The following is a 21,615-nucleotide window of genomic DNA, read 5'->3' on the forward strand; positions in this document are numbered from 1 at the left end:
ACCTCCTGGTTGTCTATACGGAGTAGGATTAAATTGCACGCCTGGGTAAGGTGTAGTCAAGACAGGATAAAGTGACGAGTATCCATTGTTTGTTTGTCGGGAGAATCTTTTATTGTTTTGTACACTATTCGTAACCCTGTTTTCATCTTCGAGTGTTCTACTTTTTTCAGGTAGATTAGTCTCCTTGTCTTTCAATACATGTTCCCATATGTCAATAAACGTTGGAGGATCTATGTCTTGCAGTTCTTCCTGGCCATAAGTTTCAATAAACTTCACATTCTCTTTGGCTTCTACGATTGAATATTTTTGACAAAATAATAAAAATATTAGAATCGATATAGATGCACAGTTCACCACTTTAAACACGATCATTGTTGTAATCAAACTAATACATATACAGAAATGTTACTAAAAAGCGACTCGCAGATACACTTTGACCTTTTTATCATTTCTTATAAACAATTTATTTACTTTGCATACTTTATAAAATGTACTAAAAAAAAATCTGTTACATATATACATATATTGTTGCATTTTTAATAAACTTTAATCTAGGTAAAAATATTGAACAAAAAAAAATTCTATCAGTTCCATGGGAACTTTTATATAATTGAAATTCAGAAAGCGTCGACACAAAAAATAATTAGAACGAATAATGTTATCTTTGGCTGTAAATTTCCAACTATACATAACACAATTATTATATTTTTCCAGGTTGGCGACGATCACATAGGCCGTCTATCCGTGATATTTCTATCATCGACGAAGAAGAAATTGCAGAACGAGACGCAGAAGCGGAGGCAGAAGTACAAACCTCTGTCTCACCTCCTGTCTCACCCGTGCCGACCGCAACGCCCAACGCGTACAGTACACCCAACCCTGTCACAGTACAACCTAACCATCGCACATGAGACTAATATCGTTTTTTAATACTTGAGTTCCCGTCCACATTGTTAAGTAAATTTTATAATAGTAGACTCTTTAATATTTCAAACAAGCTGTTTTATGGGCACGTGTTGCAATGATGGAATGCGCCATATTAATAGTATTAAATGCCACAAAATTGCTGCTAATACAATCTTACAATTTCATTCCTAATATTTGATTGTGAAGATGTTTTGGGCATATCCTATCCTTTTTTCCAGCTAATGTTATCAACGTTTTTTCCTCAATTTATAAAAAAATTAAAAATAGTAGTACATTACATCTTGCCCTGATATGAATAAAACATAAGGATAAGGAAAAATCTTGTCTACAAAATGCCTTAAAGTTTATCCGTCTTTAAACAAAGTGTCGGAAAAAATACAATATGAGCTATGAAATAGTTATTGTCAAAATGTAAAATTAAAATGGCACTAGTGATGAAAGGTGACAGAAACAGAAGTCTTATTTTATAACTATGTGATAATAAGAATACTTCATAAAGCAGTTGCCTGTTAGCATAGAGAAAACCTCGCTAATAAACTTTCCATCATAGTAAAACTTAGGTTATTAAAAGCATTATTTAATTTAAACTATTAATGTGAATAAATGAATTGTATCTTATTGTTATAGCGTATAGAATTCAAAGTGCAACTAAATAAGACATCTCTCATATTACCCATTGAAATTATATAAAAAATACCGACGATGTAAATACTCAAGTTATTTTAATATCGGAAAACTATTACAATTAAATTAAAAGGACTTAAGTCCACAATTTAAAATTTCATTTTGAATATAAATTAATTTATGTTTTAAAATAATTAGCAGAATTTTGCAAGCAAATAGGCAACTTGAGACGATTTGCCTATTTGCTCGCTAAAATAACCCAGTTAAGTCAGAATATGTTACCATTATTGGTTAAATGCACTTTGAAATTAGCAGTAGAATAAATATAGCATGTAAGTCTAAACAGTATTGTGATTATCTACAAACTATTATTTAAATTAATTACTTTTAGAATAAAGTGAAAAAAAAATGTACAAATAGATAAATATGTATTTTATATAAAAAAATTGCTATTCGAAAAATGATTATATTATATAACAAATATTTGAGGTTATCAATATGTGTTATAAAATTTACCAGTGTTTATATAAGAATTTTATTTGAACATGACATTAGAACAATATGGAATTAAATTTTACAAAACCTTACGTATATCACAGACATGATGTTTACGAAACCTAAGAATTTTTATCACACGAACACTATGATATATTAATTCCAAACAATATATATACATATATAAAGCTAACATATAAATATCCTCTTATCCGAGATAAAATAATGTGGTACTTATACAATGTGATATAAATAATATATTAAATGTATATGCGCCTTTTTAGAAATAAAGAACTTCTTCTGTACCAAACACATTCCTAATTGGGACCACTTAAACATAGACTACTGTAATAAATGTGTCATATTCTTAATTGTTGGAATGGTGCTAAGTAGCCCGCGATGTGTTAAAATACTATTAAAATAATTACATATGCATAACTTCTTTTTTTATTTAAATTATTGTAATAGAAGTATTTATGTACAAAATATCTAAATATAAATAATACTTAGGAATAATCAATCTATTAGTCAAAATACAGTTGTAGCATGAGGAATCATCGGGATAATCTTATTAAAAAAAATAATGTTTTAGCTCTCTTCTCTAAAATACCATATTTAAAATCTTTGACTTCCTTTGATCTAAAAACTTATTTAGTAGACAAAAATATTTTTTGACGTCATAGAAACATATAAAAATACATCTAAGTCAATCTTTAAATAACAAGGAAAAATCAAACACTACGTATTGTGGACATTTCTGTCATTGCTAACGATACTACTAGTACAACTCCGAAGGCCAATACACGGCCAGCTTGGCTGGATGTCATGATATTAAAAACACATTTGTTTAAATGGTTAAGACATAGAAATAGAGAAGTAAAAAAAAACATCTAGAATTTTTCTCATCATAAAGTTTATTATATTTTTTTTTTTATAATCATTGCAATAATAAAAAGCATAACACCTTCATTTGCATTAAAATATTCTGTGCAAGATCAATATCGTTAAATCATTTCATATCTTATTCTATGACTAGATAGTCTACAAGTATGTAAATCTCCCTAATAGAATCACTGAACGGCATAGACGGTAATCCAGCAATTTCGTATAAGAATACTAATATATATATAATACTCAATCGTTCGCTTACATTATAATTACAACGGAAACTTACACAAATGCTAAATTAAAAACAAAAAAATGCTAATGCTATAATAAGTAATCTTAAAAATAATGAAAAATTATGATTGGAAAATTTAATTGTAAAACATTTTTAAAGTGTATTTTTTGAGTCTTTATAGATTCGTATAAGGATACTTTGTAACAAATTTTATATTTAATAACTGTTAGCGGAAATTGTATACTTATAACATGCTTTCGCACTTCCATATTAATCAACTCGAACACGCAATTCAACGAGCTAAAATGACTTATGTATCTAATGATGTACACACGAATAAGGGATATATGATTAAATTAAAAGCAAAACATCGAAAAGTACTTCTCCGATTAATCGATCGACCTCGATCTTTTCTTGTACGACAATATTGTTGAGGCGAATCTATTGATATATGACAAAATACGTATCGAACAAGTACGACCACAAATAAGAAATTTAAATTGATATATTTAAATGGGGACGCCCGACCGAAACGAAGTATGACAAGAGGTAGTTGAGAATCCGAACTAAGCACACTTTTAAATCACAGTATTTCTTAACCTGTCTTAAACTCTTAGATCTCTTACTAAACCTATACGTTTACAATATTTATTGAAACTAAACAAGAATGAATACAGGGAATGAAAATATATCATATTAAGCACATGCTGACATCGTTTTATCGCAATAATGATTGTTTTAAAATTACAATTACACATACTTCCAGACGCCGCACGCAGAGTATACGGTAAGTATACAGCTCACCTGCTGTCACTAAATTAGGTGATCAATAAAACGTGCAACTAGAATCAAACAGGCAATGCTAATTAAAAACATCGTTGCTTAGATATAACGTGTCCTTACTAATTAAAAAAAATATACTCAAATGTCATGTGGTAAGAACTCTATAAAAAATATGAATGTTTTTAAGGTTGCTTAATGTTATTCGGTAAAGATATCCGCAAATTTGTTCGCTCGTCTGAACTGATAGTTCTCGAGAGAAAGGTGGAGGATGTTCGACCTGATGAAGTGGCGTTGTTCCGCGTGTCCGGCTTCTCCAACCCTGTGATATTAGTACAAGTTAATTGTGTTACATGTTTATATAGTCCAGTCATCATATACATTTTAAAATGCAAGTGAACTGAAAGGCTGTTTTTTGGATATTGCATTGACCAACATTTATTTATATTTCAAGATGGTGGAAGAAGCTGGAAAATCTAGATCGACAATTTTAGACAAAAAATTTCGAAGCACCCTCTATACACTATTAAAAAATCAGACCTGTTTGTTCTCATGCATTTATATGCCATTATGACTGAACTAATATAACATTAAATAATACATATCCATGCACATTAATCACTACGAATTTAATGCGTAGGTGTGAAGTATCAGTAAGGGCACGAAATTATAATCGCAGTCGCGGTTATTATAATACGATTGCAAAGCCAGATAAATCAGTGTGATTAACGCATTACTTTCGTGATAGCGTTACAAATATTATGTTATCATGTTCGGTGTTTAGCGAGTTTTTATATTAACAATGAGATCGCCCACATTAATAAAGTTATTTTTTATATTGTTAAATTATTAGATGAATACGAAACCAAAACTAAAATAACTAAAAAAATATTACGCATACATTGCTTTCAGCACATATTATTAGCTATTAATAACGAAAAATAACAACAGCGATTAATATTAATATATACTTGTGTCAATCGGAGCCCGAGAATAACCAGGAACTGTAAAAAATATATCCTTAATAAATAATAATCTATATACTATTAAAATAAAATATGTTACATAGAGTAATCCAATTCCAAGCCCCAAGTATAAATTTATGTAAATTTTTTTAAAGCTTAATAAATATCAAATTCATCACAACATTCTGCGATGCTAAATACGTGTAAGAATCCCCATTAATCAAAATGATGAATTATTCATACATTGTTGCTGTACGTTAGAGCTATGCAAAGACTTTAATTTATCACCTCTACAAATAAACCTTACTTTAGTAATGAAGACATTAGACAAAAAAAACATAGACAATAACATACATAGATAATTATTTATGACTGTTGCCTTTGTGTCATGTAAGCCACATTACAATCCTTTACTATATTATAATAATTGAATATTCACAAGAATTATACTCACCGAGGCGTTTTCTTATAAGATAATATAGCTTCGGCTTCACTATGAGAATAAGGAATATAAACACGCCTTGTAACTCATTGAAGAGATCCACGATATTCCAAAGCCATTGTGGTTCGGAGACTATGGTCGAGAGGAGCTCCGACACCCAGCCTGCTCCCATCACCACCCATAACTTTCCAGTAAGAATATATCTATAAAAAAAAAACATAAAAGTAAAAAAAATCTTAAAACTAAAACCTATAAACTGCTTGGCTAAGACCTCTTCCTTTGTGGAAATGTTTAAAACCAATTAAACTACTCTGCTCCAATACGGGTTGGTGGATAAACATGTTAGATATACAAAAAATTTATTGAAATTAGACCCTTGAGGGTTTCCTCACGATATTTTACATTTTGTTATAGTATCACGTATTCTATTATTGTCACTTTATTCTCACACAAAACCAATCAACGTAATCACATAGACGTAGACATTAGACTTAGGTACTTGAACGCAAAGGAAATTGTTATCATTGTATACTATATTTGGTGTCTAGACTTTGTGGATATGAAGATATAATTATGTTTCTTCTGATGAGTACCTACAGAACATGACTCGCCGGTGTTCACGTTATTTTCCTCATTAACACCCTAATTTATATAGCGGTGTAAACAGCGAGGTAACGTCTATATCTAATTTAATTGCGATCGGTTTAGTGGTATATGAGTCAGTCCATCAGTCATAATTACGTCAAAAATTGATTCTCATTAATAGTACAGATTCCATATTCAATTTATTATTTAAAATCAAAAAAATATTCAAAATATCATCTTCTCATAATATACACTTTCAAATCAGGTAAAAAAAATATTCTTCATTAAGAAAAGTGGCGATGTTTTTGTGTATTTGTTAAAGGTTTTCTTCTACTAGTAAGCATTAATTTCAGGGTAACGTCACTTCTGCGGCGGCAAAACCAATTTAACGAGCAAAGAGACCATTAATAATGATCGACACGGTTAAATGGTTTTAGTACCAATTTTGTCTTGTCGTGTCTTTATAGTTGTATATGAATCATTTATGATAGAATATAAAATTTACGTGAATTATAGATACATGTTGGGAATTTGTCTTCTCATAGTTTGTTATCAATAGATACTGCTAAAAGCCTTCCGCCTATGACAGATAAAAATAAGATAAACATTAGGTATTTCGTATCATAACGAAACTAACTGTATATATTATTAACAACCAAACATATCTCTAAGGGAAGTCTCTAAGGGGTCTGTGTACGGTATGTATTTACATTGTACGTATGCGTGATCAATGCGTGATAAATAATTAATTAAACTTACATGACCTATAAACCTCGACTAAAAAAATACTATTCTTCTGGCTTCGAAAAGATAATTCAAATTTGAATTCAAAAAGTACATAATGTATAATTATTTGAATACTTCAATATAATTTGGATTTTCATACTCTAATAGCTTATTTTCTACTTTAAAGAAATAAAATAAACCTACTTGGCTCTGTCGATTCTAAATCTTCTCTTTGCGCGGTCTCCCACCGAACCAGCTTGGAGGCGATGGACTTCAGATTTAACTTGGGCGCAATGTCGTGCCGTAAGGAGCCACAATACGAAATTGGTACACGTCACCAAGCCCATTGGTACTACGAAAAATATATAATGCGGCCAGTCCGAATGTGTGTTTTGAACTAGAAACGAAGAAAATAAGTTACAAATTGTAAAGCAAAAGAAACAGTCTGCAAATATCCCATCGCTAGGCCAAAGTCTACTCTAAAAGGCTAAGCTATTTTTTTTGCATTTGTGACAAATTATCATCCAATACGTGCATGTTACCTCACGATGTTTTCCTTCGGCGCCGAGCATAAAGCTGATTATAAAAACAAATTAAGCATTTACATAATGGATTCTTGATAAAATTGATATGTAAATTTTTCAATTGCATATTATAATAATTTCTTTATTCATTAGGTAAGATATTTTACTTAGCGTGACATCTATGGTTTATCAATCAATGTGTTATCATACCAAATCGTATCGTTAAAAAACGTATATTTTCATATGAATATACATCAAAAATTTAGTACCGTACACGTAGTAACTGGTGTTGATGGAATCTCGAATGAACATACGTTCATAACATTTACATCTGAGGCTTAGTAAGTAAATATTCGGTTTTTATTACATCATAATGTAACTACTAAGATATTCATAATATAAACTTACGTGTCCCGAACCAGCAGGCTCCAGTCCCAATATTAGCGTCCAAATCAGGAGAGATAGGGTATCGATCCAAAAGGAACATCGTCAATGTAAGCAGGATCGTGATGCTCCAGGCATAAAGAGAATACCAGATGAATCTGCGTCGATCTGAACCGGATTTTCGCAAAGGTTTCACCGTACGGACACTCCTAAGATAAAAAAAAATCGTTAAAATTATAATAATTCAACATAAGTTTATGACAGCAATTTCTACGATTTAACATCACTAACATATGACGCATACGTTGTTTACACAACGCCGTAGTAACGGGAAAATAAAGATTTTTTTCTTAATTTAATTCACCCAAAGCGGCCCATCTCAAAATCTCATTAGCATAGATATATTAGCTTTGATTCCTTAAAAATAATATTTTTAACCGTTTAATCGGACATTCGTTGCAAATTAAGATATTAATTCAACCAAACCAATAAAAATAAACATATGTACCTATAGATTCGGCAAATAAATTTCAGTTTGTAATATACAAATTTTATAAAAAAATATATTTTATAATTGTTTTGTAATTGTACTATTTTTTATTTAAGGGAATCTCATGTACCTGCTGTCAAAAAAGTTTAACTATTTTAGAAAAGACTGAGCGTATCTTTGTTATAACATGTCTGAAATGTATAAACAATGTATTCATATAAAATACGCAGAAAACACACAAGCAGAAGAAACGATCAGTTTGCGTAAGCGTAAGATGGATATTCTTTTCTTAATTTATGGACTCGCAACGCTTGTGACGTAACCTCGGGATCGCAGGCGCAAAGCTTAATATAACTTTTTTTAGTTTTTGCCAAACTCTGATAATTGATAAATAATACATACAATATTTAAATTTGTCCTTGAAATTTAGAAAAATCATTAATACCGGAATAATTATAATAATCTAAGTAAACTACTAACTACTCGATTACACAATATTCATCTAATAACCTACAATTTCTCAAAATTAATTCGATGGTATTATGATTTTTTGTGTAATATTGGTTAGTAGTAATATTAAGTATATTATACCATTTATTATTTTTAATTAATTTGGTAGAAGGCAAATGTGGTTTTCATTTAACCGATAAAAATATATCTGATTGAGCACTAGACCATCAAACAACAAACATTATCTATATACCTACTATTGCAAATATTTTGGTAAGGACATATTTAATACGCCAAACTATTTATTTTTTTACATATTTATAATATTAATAAAAATACCGATTTCGAGATTTTCGAGAAAAAACATTAAAGGCGTTATAATCATAACTAATGGGTACGTTTTGTATTACATCAATATAATTTTACAACCCTCCCACTCCCCCCACTCCGTGAGTCACGGATATTAAGCGCTCAACGATACGAAAAGCTTTGCGATAATTATCTGATAGCGGGCAAATAAGTGATAACGAAAAAGTGGCGATAAGCTAACGTTGTTATTAGATAATTATTGCCCTCGATCAGTAAGCACAAACCTATAAAACCGTAAATCAATACTACTCATAATATACACTCATAAAATTTACGCCTTACCGTTCTCATACTGTGAAGTAATATCATTATTGTTATACGATTTACGAGCTCTTAGCCAGTAATATATCTATTTATAAGTGAGACTTATTTGTAATGCCGAACTGAAAAAAATAATTAATCGCTCGTGTCGGAGGTCATAAATAATTTGCTGGTAGTTTGCAGATTAACCATTTTGAACATTTCATTTATTAAGCGTGGATTTCATGGTGTTGTATGAAACCGACAAGATAGTTTCAGTCGCTCAATGTTGCTCAACGTTGCTCAACTAAATATGTAAGATGGAGCAATCTTTTCTCGTCTAATCGTCCGTGTTTTGGCAATATCGAATTATCATTCGAAATTCGAATCATCAAATCATCCTACAATGTATCAAATGAATCTGAATAAAGTCGATTACAACTAAACTTTTACGTATAATAAGTCAAGTGTTCTTTTTAAATATTTCACTGTATCTTTCAACGTGCGATATTTTTGTTTTGGTTATGAACGAATACCCTGCAATAGTACACGCAAGAAACTTCACCTGAATATTCACGCCGAAGGTATCGCTACTGTAAACAATTGAGCTCGCACGTTAACATATACCAAATGTTTTAGCATTTATTAATTTTATGATACGTACTTCCTCACGTCACACACGGTTTAATTTTAGCTCAATGTTTTTATTCGACCTGTACAAATTAATGTGTAATACCCGAAAATTCCCAACTGACAGTGATGTTTGTTAATTAGAGCCCCGCCTGTTTTATGGCTAATAAGTAAAGTGAATGTCGGTTTTCATTAACTTAAACTTAGATATTTAGCTTTTTCTGTTGTTTAATTGAAATATAACGTTGACTGACATTAACAGCACACACGAACAGATTCTTTATTTATATACGTGAGAAATGACTCACGTTTTAACATTCATATTCATAGCAAAGTACGTATGAAAGGAAACCATTCATAAAAATCTTAAATGTAATTTTAATAGTTTATTAATGTCTGTATAGTTCATTGTATTTTAATTCAACTATACACTGTGCAAATATAATATATTTATTTCATATTAAAAGAGTATGCACATAATATGCGAAAAAATGTATTGTACTCTCATTGAAAAAATAATGCAGAATTTCTCTAAATTTGTGAGTAATTAAGTCAAGTATTATATACAGGTTTTTACTAACCATAGTTGCCTATAGATACATTTTTATGTTTGAAAATTGATAAATGGCTAAATTTTTTTATAATTAAAAAAAACATCAATATCAATATGAGTCTAATATCATTTTTAGGCATCAAATTTTGAAAATGAATGATATAAATATATAACTTCCTATTTTAAAAATCCTTTCTTAGTGCTTCATACCAACATACCTTCCCTAAAAAGTTCCCGTGCAAAATTTTATCCCAATAGACACGTCGCATTATACATTATATAATCCTAATTATGAAATTGGATTAAAGTAGATGACTAATTCCATTTCAGTTGCTGCTATATTGTGCAATACTTAGAATGGACACATGATTTTTTGAAATACATAATTGACTACAATAATTAAATAATATTATTCTTTAAAATCTCATGCTATAAAATCTGGTTACGAATACATACTAAAATGCACGAATATTAAATGCTAATTTTATAAAAGATCGTGCTAAGAATACCGTAAACTGCTTTAAAAATAGAATTATTGATGTCACTTTGAATATGTTTTTTATCACTAATCAGAGAGAGAGAGATTTGAACATAGAAATTAAATTGCATTTTAATGATTACTTCATATGACTGTCCCCACGGAGTATACATTCCTAATGTAATGCTCAGCTGAACTAAGTTGGGCAAATTTGTAACATATGAAATGATTTTTAGGCGAATACTTCATCCACATCCAAAATTTAAGAGTTATTGACAGGTAACGTTAAATATAGTAAAGCTACCTATCGCTAAACAAGAAAAATTATAATACTATTATCGCTGGCCCCGTTGAAGGAAAATATATAATAAAATCCTAATATAAATTATTGTTAAAGTGGAATTTAATAGTAAGTTGTAGTTTTTATTTAATTTTGTACAATATACGCTCAAAGAAAAAGAGTAATATGTTTAAAAAAATATTGTGAAAAGCAACACTATTACACCAGTATAACCAACTCAGTAAATTAGTATTTTATAATTTAATAAAATGATAAATTAATTTTCTGTACATAAAAGCTTTACTCAGTAACAAAATAAATTAATTCAAGATATTTCTTTAGTGTCTAATGTTCTCTGCAAATAGTAAGACATTTGAAAATGATTCATTCAATAACAGCTAAACAATTCTACAAACACGGACAAAATATGTATGTGGTATATCCACGTTATTTTTAAATTAATTGCTGTGATTAATAAAATTAAATTACTAAAATATAAAATTACAATAAATATAAATCAAGATAATTAGATCAATTGGATTTAAGTAACGTTTTAATGTAAAGTAAGCTAAACGCTACTCGAATAGGTGAAGACATGATATCTTGGCAATCTTGAGAGAGAATGTCACCGAACTACATAAGTAAAAGGGCTTGTGGCGGTTGGAATACAAATGCCGAACATCATCATCGATTGTCCAACAGTTTACATTCACAGACAGATAATCAAACCTAGGGTAGGCTAGGACAGCATGGCCTCTTAAAAACGATTATTAAAGATATTTTCAGTATAAATATTCTCATTCATTCTTCATTCTCAAGAAGTGATTTTCGTTTCATCAAACAGTACAAACAAAAGAATTATTGACATAATTTGATTTGATTAATTTTCCAAGTAATATTTGTAACACAGATTATATTTATCAATAACATTGTTTGCTAGAAAAATATAGCACAATGTAGACGATGGTCAAACAAATATTAATTTGTAGAGAACACTCACTTGGCTAGTTTAGAATTAGGCGTTGGTTGAGACATTGGCATTGAGGCACAAGGGTGTAAAAAGACAAAACAGATTATCGTGAACCTCCCACTCCCTACTAAGAATTGATGACACAATTACTTAAGTAATCTTGTTATAGTTGATTTAAAATAGCTTTCGCTATTATTTCTGAGAACATTTGGATTGTGATGATACTTTTTTTGATAAAATACCGCAATTTCTATAGTTACCTAATTTTCAAATTATTATAAATGATGTTATATTCATTTTGTTCCAATTTTTTATAACAAACTTTGTATGTGTTTCATCATCTCATAATTCTATAATTACATCGTATACATTAAACGCAACCGTTTGAAGAAGTTCTGTAGATTTACTAAGAAACTCTACGGACGAATGTAAACACATAACTAACGATATTGCCAACAATTTCTTAAAAGTATCGATGAAACAAGCGCCATTGATTTCTACACGCTACGGTAAATATTCAATGAAAGCCACAAATTAATACTAGCGAGATAGTTTACTATCTTATTTATTTATTAATGTGAAAGGATTTAATTTTATTTACACTATGCAAGTGCTGTATACCGTAAAGCTTTCAAAACTTAAACTTTGTATTTATTAATGACAAAGTACTTTGGAGATGTTTCTTTTTTTCAATCCTCAAAATATGCATATTACTTATTAAGTGTTTAGTTTTTATACGGATTATATAAAGAGGTATTGGTTAGATTAATTCCTTTAACAAGATAACTTCAATCAATATTATTCAGATATTAATATTTACATTATAATTTTAGCACACACAGTAATCTTACCCAAATGTCCACCAGATGTCGAAGCACATGACGTTGAGCCAAGCAAACGCCGCCACAAAACCGAAGTATATGCCGTACCCTGTACAAACAATGAACAAATCATCGGCAAACGGTAAAATAACATACATTTGGTCTCAAACACTTCATGCCACGGATTATTTTCATTTTACGTGTTTATAACATGTTTACAATGTGTAGAAAATGTTGTCTGTATTAGAAAAGTATGTTATGTATCAATCTCTTTAAACTTACAACAATAATTGAATTTTATAAAATATTTATCAAGATTGGAAAAATCTTTTCCATCTCATAGATTTGTTATCAAAATAAAGAAAAGCTTTGGCTTAATTATTCTATAACTATAATAAATGAAATAATTAAAACTGAAATTTGTTTCTCATTGTATTTCTGCAACTTTATCACAAAGTAAAACACTCTAGTATTAAAGTAGTAGTCCTTAATAATTATAATTAATCATCTCTATCAGTAACTCGAATTGTTCTGATAAAAAGATAATGTTTTAATGACAATGAATAATGAGAGTAGTGGCGACTTTTTATCTTTTGACAATATTTTACAGTCATAACTTCATATGTACTTATACATATATTAATGGGAATGTATAATATTAAATACTATTTTAAAAACAACACAAGATCATTGCGCTCTTTAACTTAATATCATTTTTGGTTTCGTCATTGGAAAGTTATGATTATTGTGAATCAAGTGATTCTGATTTCAAGTGTAATTGTGTATTTTATTTTTTTACAAAAACCTCTTGAAGCTAAGTCAATACTGCAGCGCTAACATTTTATTCTTTAAATTTTCTACTATATTTTTGTTATTTCTAACACACCCAAACTATAAACGAACAGTCTAATTATTTAGATTACTATTATCCTAATCAAAGACTTTTTCGTGTTAATTATAAGTAGGTACTAAACATTTTTTTCCGTTTCGTCGATCTATTTAGCAGTATACATAAGACGTTCACATTCTTTTTACCTCTTTAAAGATCATATACAAGCTGAAAATTAATTGTTTTTTTTTGTTCTAGTTATTATTTTTTGGTTTTTATTTCTTTGCACTTTGATTTTGTCACATGTTATTTACCTTAATATTATATTTATATACGTATATAGTATTGCATAATATTAACGCATTTATTTTAACAGATGAAAAAGGTCAGTAGTTCTACACAGTTTGTTCAACTTTATGATGAAGGCTACATGTGAGATGTGTATTTTGTTCATAATTTTGTAACATTCATATATTATCTCTATAAGTATTTATATACGCAGCTTCATTACACATCTTTTCAGACAACTTAAAAAATAGCCTATATTCAGCTTTGCTTTCTACGAAATTTATTAATAATCTTTACATTTTTCAATAAATATTTAAAATAATTTCGGATATATAACCCTCATAAGGATTCCTTGCAAAGCTGAGGCGGATTATCGAGTATACTCTTAAACAAGATAGGTACTCTGAAAATGGCGTCATGGTAAATATAACACAACCATTACAAGTTTAATATTTAAATACTTAAACTACGTACGTACGTATGTTGTATATTAATATAACTCTGTATGTCAAATATTAATACTATATGGTATTTACATTTTTAATTGTTATTTAAATTTGAGAATATACACATATTTATATATTGATTGCTTCAAACGTGTCTGTACCAATTCAAAACATAATCACGATATATTATAATAAGAATGTCAGTACATTTTTCTGTATACCAAAAAAGCTAAGTGACTTACTTGAATATAAAGTATCCATTGCCCGTCCCTGTAATACGGCCTATGCTAATTTTATGAAGATTGTTTGAATAAATAAAACGTGAAAGCAAAACAATGACATTAAATTAAGAAATGTATCAAACCAAAATATCTCTCGTAGAATTCCATTAGTAAAATTGATAGAAGTTTATGTATTAACATTGATGTTGGTATGTTGTAATTCTTTGTAAAATCAGAACTGACATTAAAATACATACTCAGTTCTAGTCTGGACATACACTACGCCTGAGTTAATATTTTTTTGTTATAGAAGGAGCGTATTTTATGAAGCACTTCAGAACGCTTTGATGGCTACGTCAAATCGAATCCGAAAGAATCATGTTAATTAAAGGCTACTCCTACAGTCCTACTCTTACTTTCGTTCGCAGTCGAATATAAAAAGAGCGCAAATGTACTCAATACCTAAAACAAACATTAATATGCTGGTTTAATGATCCCTGTGTTATGTCCACTGGCTTACATTAATGTGCTCAGTACACTTAAGAGATGGAGAATCTCTTTCTACATAGATTAAATCAATTCGCTATTGAAATAAAATATCAAATCTTATTGAAGTGTTACTTGAATTAATAAATTAATTCCTAACCTGCATAATGATAAAATCAACATATACAGACTCCAAATTTTTTTTAATATGTGTATAGTGTACCAAGTAAGCATCCTTGTTTATCAAAATTTGTATTCAATAAGTGTTTGTACCATTGTTCTTATATTAACAAGGCGAACCCGTAACTTCAAACCACAATTTAAAAAAGCTGCACATAAACCATCTTAATAAATAAAAAATATATAGAGCCTTATTGTAGCTCAAGCTTACAGCCGTTACGTTTTATAGCCCGAGAGCGATATATTATAAAGAGATTAATGTTGCTTCGAAAATTTATCAATTAAAAGAGAATAAATCTTTATATTCATGTAAAATACATGACACTTCAACATTATAAATAATTGCTCTTATGAAAATAATCTATGAACATTATTCCGTTTGCTTCTGTCTGTACTTAATAACAAACAAAATACGTTTATTACATTAAATCATGAATGGAAAAAAAGTCTATTTGAAAGGTCCTTAACATACGACTATAATTATTATAAATAGAAGTTAGCTTACCAAGCGCTGTGCACAGCCGATAGTCTGTAACGGCACTATGTTGCACCCTGGCGAGACACGAGCACGCTAGCAGCATCATGCTCACGTGACAGATCAGGGTACGTCCATGTAAGTTCCTCAACTCCGGCAAAGCACAGTACACGACCAAAGTCAATGCAAGGCATATACTCGAAATTGTTATTATCTACAAAGTAAAATGATTCTTAACATTTTTCGAATTACTCTACTAAAATGTTCATTCATTCCAAAACTTGACTTATTTTTTAAAGCCGCTTAAACAACGGTCAATGATAAGGCATATTATTCATTTGCCTTCATGGTTTATTTATATTATAAACACAATGTATACATAACTTAAAAAAATCGTAATATAAAAACTACTATGGATCTGCTACAAGAAGGAGAGATTCTTTAGAAATTGAATGAATCGTCTCCGAATCAAACTGTGTATTTATAGTTTGCAAACCATTATTTACATTTTCCTGAATGTAATTTATTAAAAACTTTTAACGTTGTTTATGTCATGTAATAACAATATCCCAAAATATGCATAATGTTATCATACAAGCTTAAGATTAAAAATATATTTTATCTATAAAATGTTTTTGATTAACTGTTACTATAAATACACAGCTTTGATTATAAATAAAAGATTACTGAAACAAACATCCTACATATATAATGTATATCTAGTATATCCATGTCCGCTCGCAGCTCAAACTGATTCACTATTAAATAAGCAATATTATATATAACCCAATTCATCTCCAACCCATTGATCATCTACCCCTGAAGATTTAATGTAAATATACTTATTATCTCAAAGCAATCTTTCATCAGCAATATAGGAAAGTTTAAGATCTTCGTTTTTCAATTTTTTGCCACATAGTCTCGTTTCGAAGAAGATTATAAAAATCATATCAAGAACATTTAATGTGCGTGAAATAAAAATACTAAGTTAAGATAAAGATTAAAACAATTAATTTATCCAAACAAAGATTAAAGATTTTGTTTATTACAAGAAAGTGAACCATTATGTCATTGCCGAATAACGTTGTGATCTAATTCTTAAATCACGTGTTAAATAAAATAAATGCATGCTGAAATAAACACCAGTTTATGCATTGAAACGATCATGCATTTGTTTTATTTAAAAAACTACATTTTATTACGATGCTATATGAATTATTATTATTATTAAAGCAATTTAATTGACATGAGATTGAGGCAACTGCTTATTGACTTTAGGGTAATAATTATCCCACCAAAAACATTAAATGTAAAAAATGCCAAGGCTCTCGCTGCAGTCTTTCCATCGTAAAAAGTTTTGAGATCTCATAGAAGCCAAGTCCTATTCAAATGATTATGTAGTTATAAATCAACATTTAGTAATTGTATCAATAGTTTTCTTTATATTATAATGATAGTGACTTGGCAATTTTGGCCGTTTTGCTCGAGACTTGGCTGGGGCAATGCCGTGCCCTCAGATGATGATTGACGTTTTGACGAATTATTCTACAATTTTTCATTTAAAGAACAATATCCAAGGAGTTTGTTATTTTTATTTACAAATTGCATTATAATACATAGGTATTTAGAATTCCCCGTATCGTAGCTTCCATATTACTTACTATAAAAGAAACACGAAAATCCTTGATTTGTGTAGCTGGTAAAAAACAAAGCACACCGCTGACGATGACATCATTATTGCCAGGGCATTCCCGCCGATCAAACACCTCTAGACAATAGTTGTTCGTAAGAGCTGTGGGCGTCTCCAGGTAAGACTCTCGAGTTAGACGATGCTGATCTTGAGGAAGTGACGAATTGAGTCCATATCTTCCCGCGGGACATTGCAAGCCTATTCTCATGCCCATCACGTCTAAAACAAAAGGAAAGGCAAATTCAGCACAAAATTATAATTAATTCAGTACCGTATTTTAGAAAAATGTATTAGAGAATGTAGATCTTGCAAATTAATTTCGAGACATTTTGATAAAACCGATTTACCATATTTCATTTATCGCCTATTTACTTGATAATGGAAATAAAAAAATAATAAGTGATAATGTTATTCGTTTTTATTATCAAGGTATTTTTTTGTAATTTTTAATTAGTAAATAATTATAAATCTATTTACTTTGCGTCCATAAGTCGCCTCTCTGTAACGATTTACTGTATAAAACATTCCCTTTTAATATTTAATTAGTGAAGAAAACTTAGAAACAAACACATAAATAAACACATAAACGTGATATATTTATGTCGCAAAGACGCAGGAAAATCGTCATCGTCATCAATAACATTTTTTTTTCTACTTTATATTATAACTTTGATATAATTTTCCTTACAAAAGGCACTTTGTGATTTTTATAATGCAATGAAAAATTTAAACAGGTAATACCCGTACTTAAACAAGTAAAGCATTAGATTTTAGAACACAAGCCTTTTTTACCTTTCACCATAGCGTAGCTTCAAAACAAGAATGCACAATAGCCTTTTGGGTATTTCACTCAGTTTAGTAGGTACCTGCATTTTCATTGAATGGTTATATCTTATATTTTAAGAAACAACTACAGTTTTATTCTACTGATTCTGTCATATAAATTCATAGATATAATTGTTATATATAATTCATAAATATAATCTATCTATTATATGGTTTATCTATATTTATAGAAAACTTCTGTCTTACAAAACACTATCAAATCAATCGATACATTCAAATTAAATTATTATTAATTATGTTTACTTTTTTCCAGTCACAAGGTAATAAGGACAGATAACAAAAATAGATCGTGAAAATTTGAGTCACAGTATTGCACTTGTAGTATTAAACAAATACATAAAAATACATTTCTTTACACAGATATTTTTTAAATTAACATTAATTTTATATATATGTATATACGATATATTGTTCTCGACTGCGTTAGTACAAATCGTTCTAAAAAATAATCTACTGCTAATATATAATCATTGACACTTCACGGCGAGTACATAAAGCTTTAAACTCGGGGAACACAACAATGAGCGGATTTTGATAAAACTTTTTGTTTCAAAAATTGTCTATTTAATGAAATGAAAAAGAACTATACCGTGGATATCAGGTGTGATGTTTGAAAAGTTGTGCCGCTATTAGCTGTAATATTTTGTGACAAAATATTTAGTCATAATAGTGGGAATACGTAAGGCTCTGTGTATATTTATCTATATTTTATTTATTGGCGTCAATGTGTTTAAATTTAAAATGTTTGCTAATATTAAAACATATCTTCAAATTTTACTACCTTTACATACTATACTACTATGAAGCACATTCAAAGTTTAAGAGTTCAAGGAAATATTAGACTATTTTTTGTTTGATTAGAACTGAATTTATATTTTTATAATATTTTGCTGCATTGACACTTACCCAACAAATCTTCATAATCTTCTTGTAATGGTTGTGTATATGTGGAAATATTAAATAATACTTCTTGATCTTCGTTAGGGACACAAGTACTAATATAACTTCCACACCGGCGGAGTTTAAAGTGTTGTCCTAGAGGACAACACTTACGTATACAAAAAGCACTGAAAGTGTCACAATTTCGTGTACACACTTGGGCTATTAAACTATCAGTCCCGTATTCTTGGTCCATACACCATTCACCTGGCATGAATCTGCCGTCTTTTTCTCCACTTCTACTTAAAGCGAATAAAGTACTTCCTTCAACTGATAATAAGTAAGCACTATCACGTAACTCCACAGCGAATTCTTCAAATTTACAACGAAGGCCATTTTCTATTTCAAATATGTTACCGGAGCTAACATTGAGTTGTTGTACTAACCAATCTTCATCAATTTTTGGAAAATCAGCAACATCTCGACATTCGTGGTAAACAGTATCAAAACGCTGCCCCCGAGGACAACATTTGCGAAATTCATGTATTTTTAATTTTGTGTCAGTTAAAATCTGTATCTCAGTCCGATTACAAGTAATAGCTACTGTTTTAGGTACATTTTGTTTTAAAGTTCCATTCACGATTTCAGCTACGAGTCTGTCGTAGCAATCATTTTCCCAGGGTAAGATTTCAGTTTCAGATATATTAATTTGTACCGCTTGTAATTCATCACAATCAACTGGAAGACCATTTCTGATAACGACACGACTGCTAACATAAAGAGGTTCACTAAAAATGTTATAACTTGTCTTTAAGCTTTCACGATCAACACATTCATAGCGTTCACTTAATGTTTCATTAACTTCAGACACTTTAATTAAGCTTTGGCTTTTAGGACAACACTTACGAAAAATTTGTTCCTCCTGATCATCACTTATTTTAAGTGCACCGATGGTGCCCGCCACTGCAAATACAATTATAGACAGTAAAATCAAAGACCACATCGTTTAAGCGTAACTCAAGTCGGTGATTTTCACAAATAAATAAACTTATAACAGGTGGTGAATGTCTATCGTAACGGAATGCATTGTTTATTTGAAAGAAAAATATGTAACGTGCGGTGTAGCTGAACGGCGGCGGGTGAATGAAGCCGGCTGCGAAGCTCCTATGATCAGTACTATTCGCGGGAGGCTGCAGCGCCCTTGAAGCTGTTGACTCGACTTTCCGCTCCTCCCCCACTAAAAGTCGTATCCGCAAGTTTCACACACACACATACACATAAACACGCACTATATACAGTGATAAATCTAGTTATAGCTTTAACATCCTCATATCTATTCTAATATTTGCTTTTCGTTAAACACAACGATATACTATTGCTTAATGTGTACCCCAAACAATACTACGACTAAACGCTTGGTATCGTGTATGATACGTGGAATCATAAGTATTGCGACAAAGATGACGATTCAATCGTTATCAAGCACTGATAATCGCTAGTCGACCGATTGGCTTCTTCGAAATCTAAGTAAATAACCTTTCGACTAAAACATAAATAATTGAATCATACAACTTATTATGCATCTTAGTTTGAAACAATAATTTTGTTTAACTATTTCATAATGATTTTTCTTAAAATATTGAAAAATTGGAATTTGAATTCGTAACGGAGAATTCCTATAGCAAAATTAACAATTTTACTATTTATCATATGTTACGAGAAAAAAATACGAGAGTGTATATTGATAAGAAAAGTTGTCACTGAAAAACATGACTATGTTTATCTAAATAGGATTCATATCTAAAAAAAGTGGTAACAAAATTTTCTCAATTCTTAATTTATAACTCCATGTGATTTTATTTTTATTTAACCTGTAATATAATTATGTAATTTTAACGCACAGCCTTAACCAGTGGGTCTATAGTGAAAGAGTTTGCAGAAACTCGTAGAACGTAGATAAGCACTAAGAAAGAGTTTTTAATGATTCATCTCCTACAACAGTTCATAGTTTATTGTATTATAATTTCGGGAATCTCTATACAGGTACTGTTATGAGTTAACAGTAGTTGTAATATATACAGTTAACCAATCGCGTATTATTTATCAGTCCATTGTACACAGTTCGTAGAAATTCGATTAGGTTTTTTTTTTTTCAATTATTAATGATAGATATAGCTCGTTTTTTTCTGCCTTTCGGGCGACTCTGCGTTCAATTTTTATAATTTAAAGTTATCTTTATATTTCGACGTATTATTTTATAACTTTATTTTATTGTTTATATACTTTGCAGAAGTTTCACTGTTAAAATCGTTAAGTTTTGCAATATTTGTAAAAAAATAGAATAATTTGGAGTATAATATAAGCACAAATTAAAAGCTGCTTGCTGCCTGGAATTGTGAGCAAATGTTGCTGACGAGACCTG

The 21,615-nt window shown here is 29.8% G+C and overlaps 2 protein-coding genes across 7 annotated transcripts in view; one reads left to right on the top strand and one right to left on the bottom strand.

Annotated features, from left to right (window-relative positions):
* The window catches only part of LOC124531356 (sodium/hydrogen exchanger 9B2-like), a 43,269-nt gene extending 40,785 nt beyond the window's left edge, over positions 1-2,484 (top strand). For all 5 annotated transcript variants that reach the window (XM_047105897.1, XM_047105899.1, XM_047105898.1 and 2 more), the window contains one exon: positions 715-2,484. In XM_047105897.1, the coding sequence (XP_046961853.1) occupies positions 715-911 (197 nt within the window). In that variant the 3' untranslated portion in view covers positions 912-2,484. The remainder of the gene's footprint in view (positions 1-714) is intronic.
* Positions 2,485-2,942: 458 nt separating this feature from the next.
* Positions 2,943-20,632, bottom strand: LOC124531358 (probable G-protein coupled receptor Mth-like 3). Of its 2 annotated transcripts, XM_047105902.1 has the most exons (9): positions 19,221-20,632; positions 17,440-17,687; positions 15,809-15,992; positions 12,884-12,962; positions 7,597-7,781; positions 6,869-7,061; positions 5,366-5,556; positions 4,918-4,950; positions 2,943-4,268 (listed from the first exon to the last, which is right to left on the bottom strand). In XM_047105902.1, the coding sequence occupies exons 1-9, from the start codon at positions 20,194-20,196 to the stop codon at positions 4,132-4,134; spliced, it is 2,226 nt and encodes a 741-aa protein (XP_046961858.1). In that variant the 5' UTR covers positions 20,197-20,632; the 3' UTR covers positions 2,943-4,131. The 2 variants fall into 2 exon arrangements, with proteins under 2 accessions (XP_046961858.1, XP_046961859.1); XM_047105903.1 differs by lacking the exon at positions 4,918-4,950.
* Positions 20,633-21,615: the final 983 nt, after the last annotated feature.

This window comes from Vanessa cardui, chromosome 7 (genome assembly GCF_905220365.1).
Source record: "Vanessa cardui chromosome 7, ilVanCard2.1, whole genome shotgun sequence".
NCBI lineage: Eukaryota > Metazoa > Arthropoda > Insecta > Lepidoptera > Nymphalidae > Vanessa > Vanessa cardui.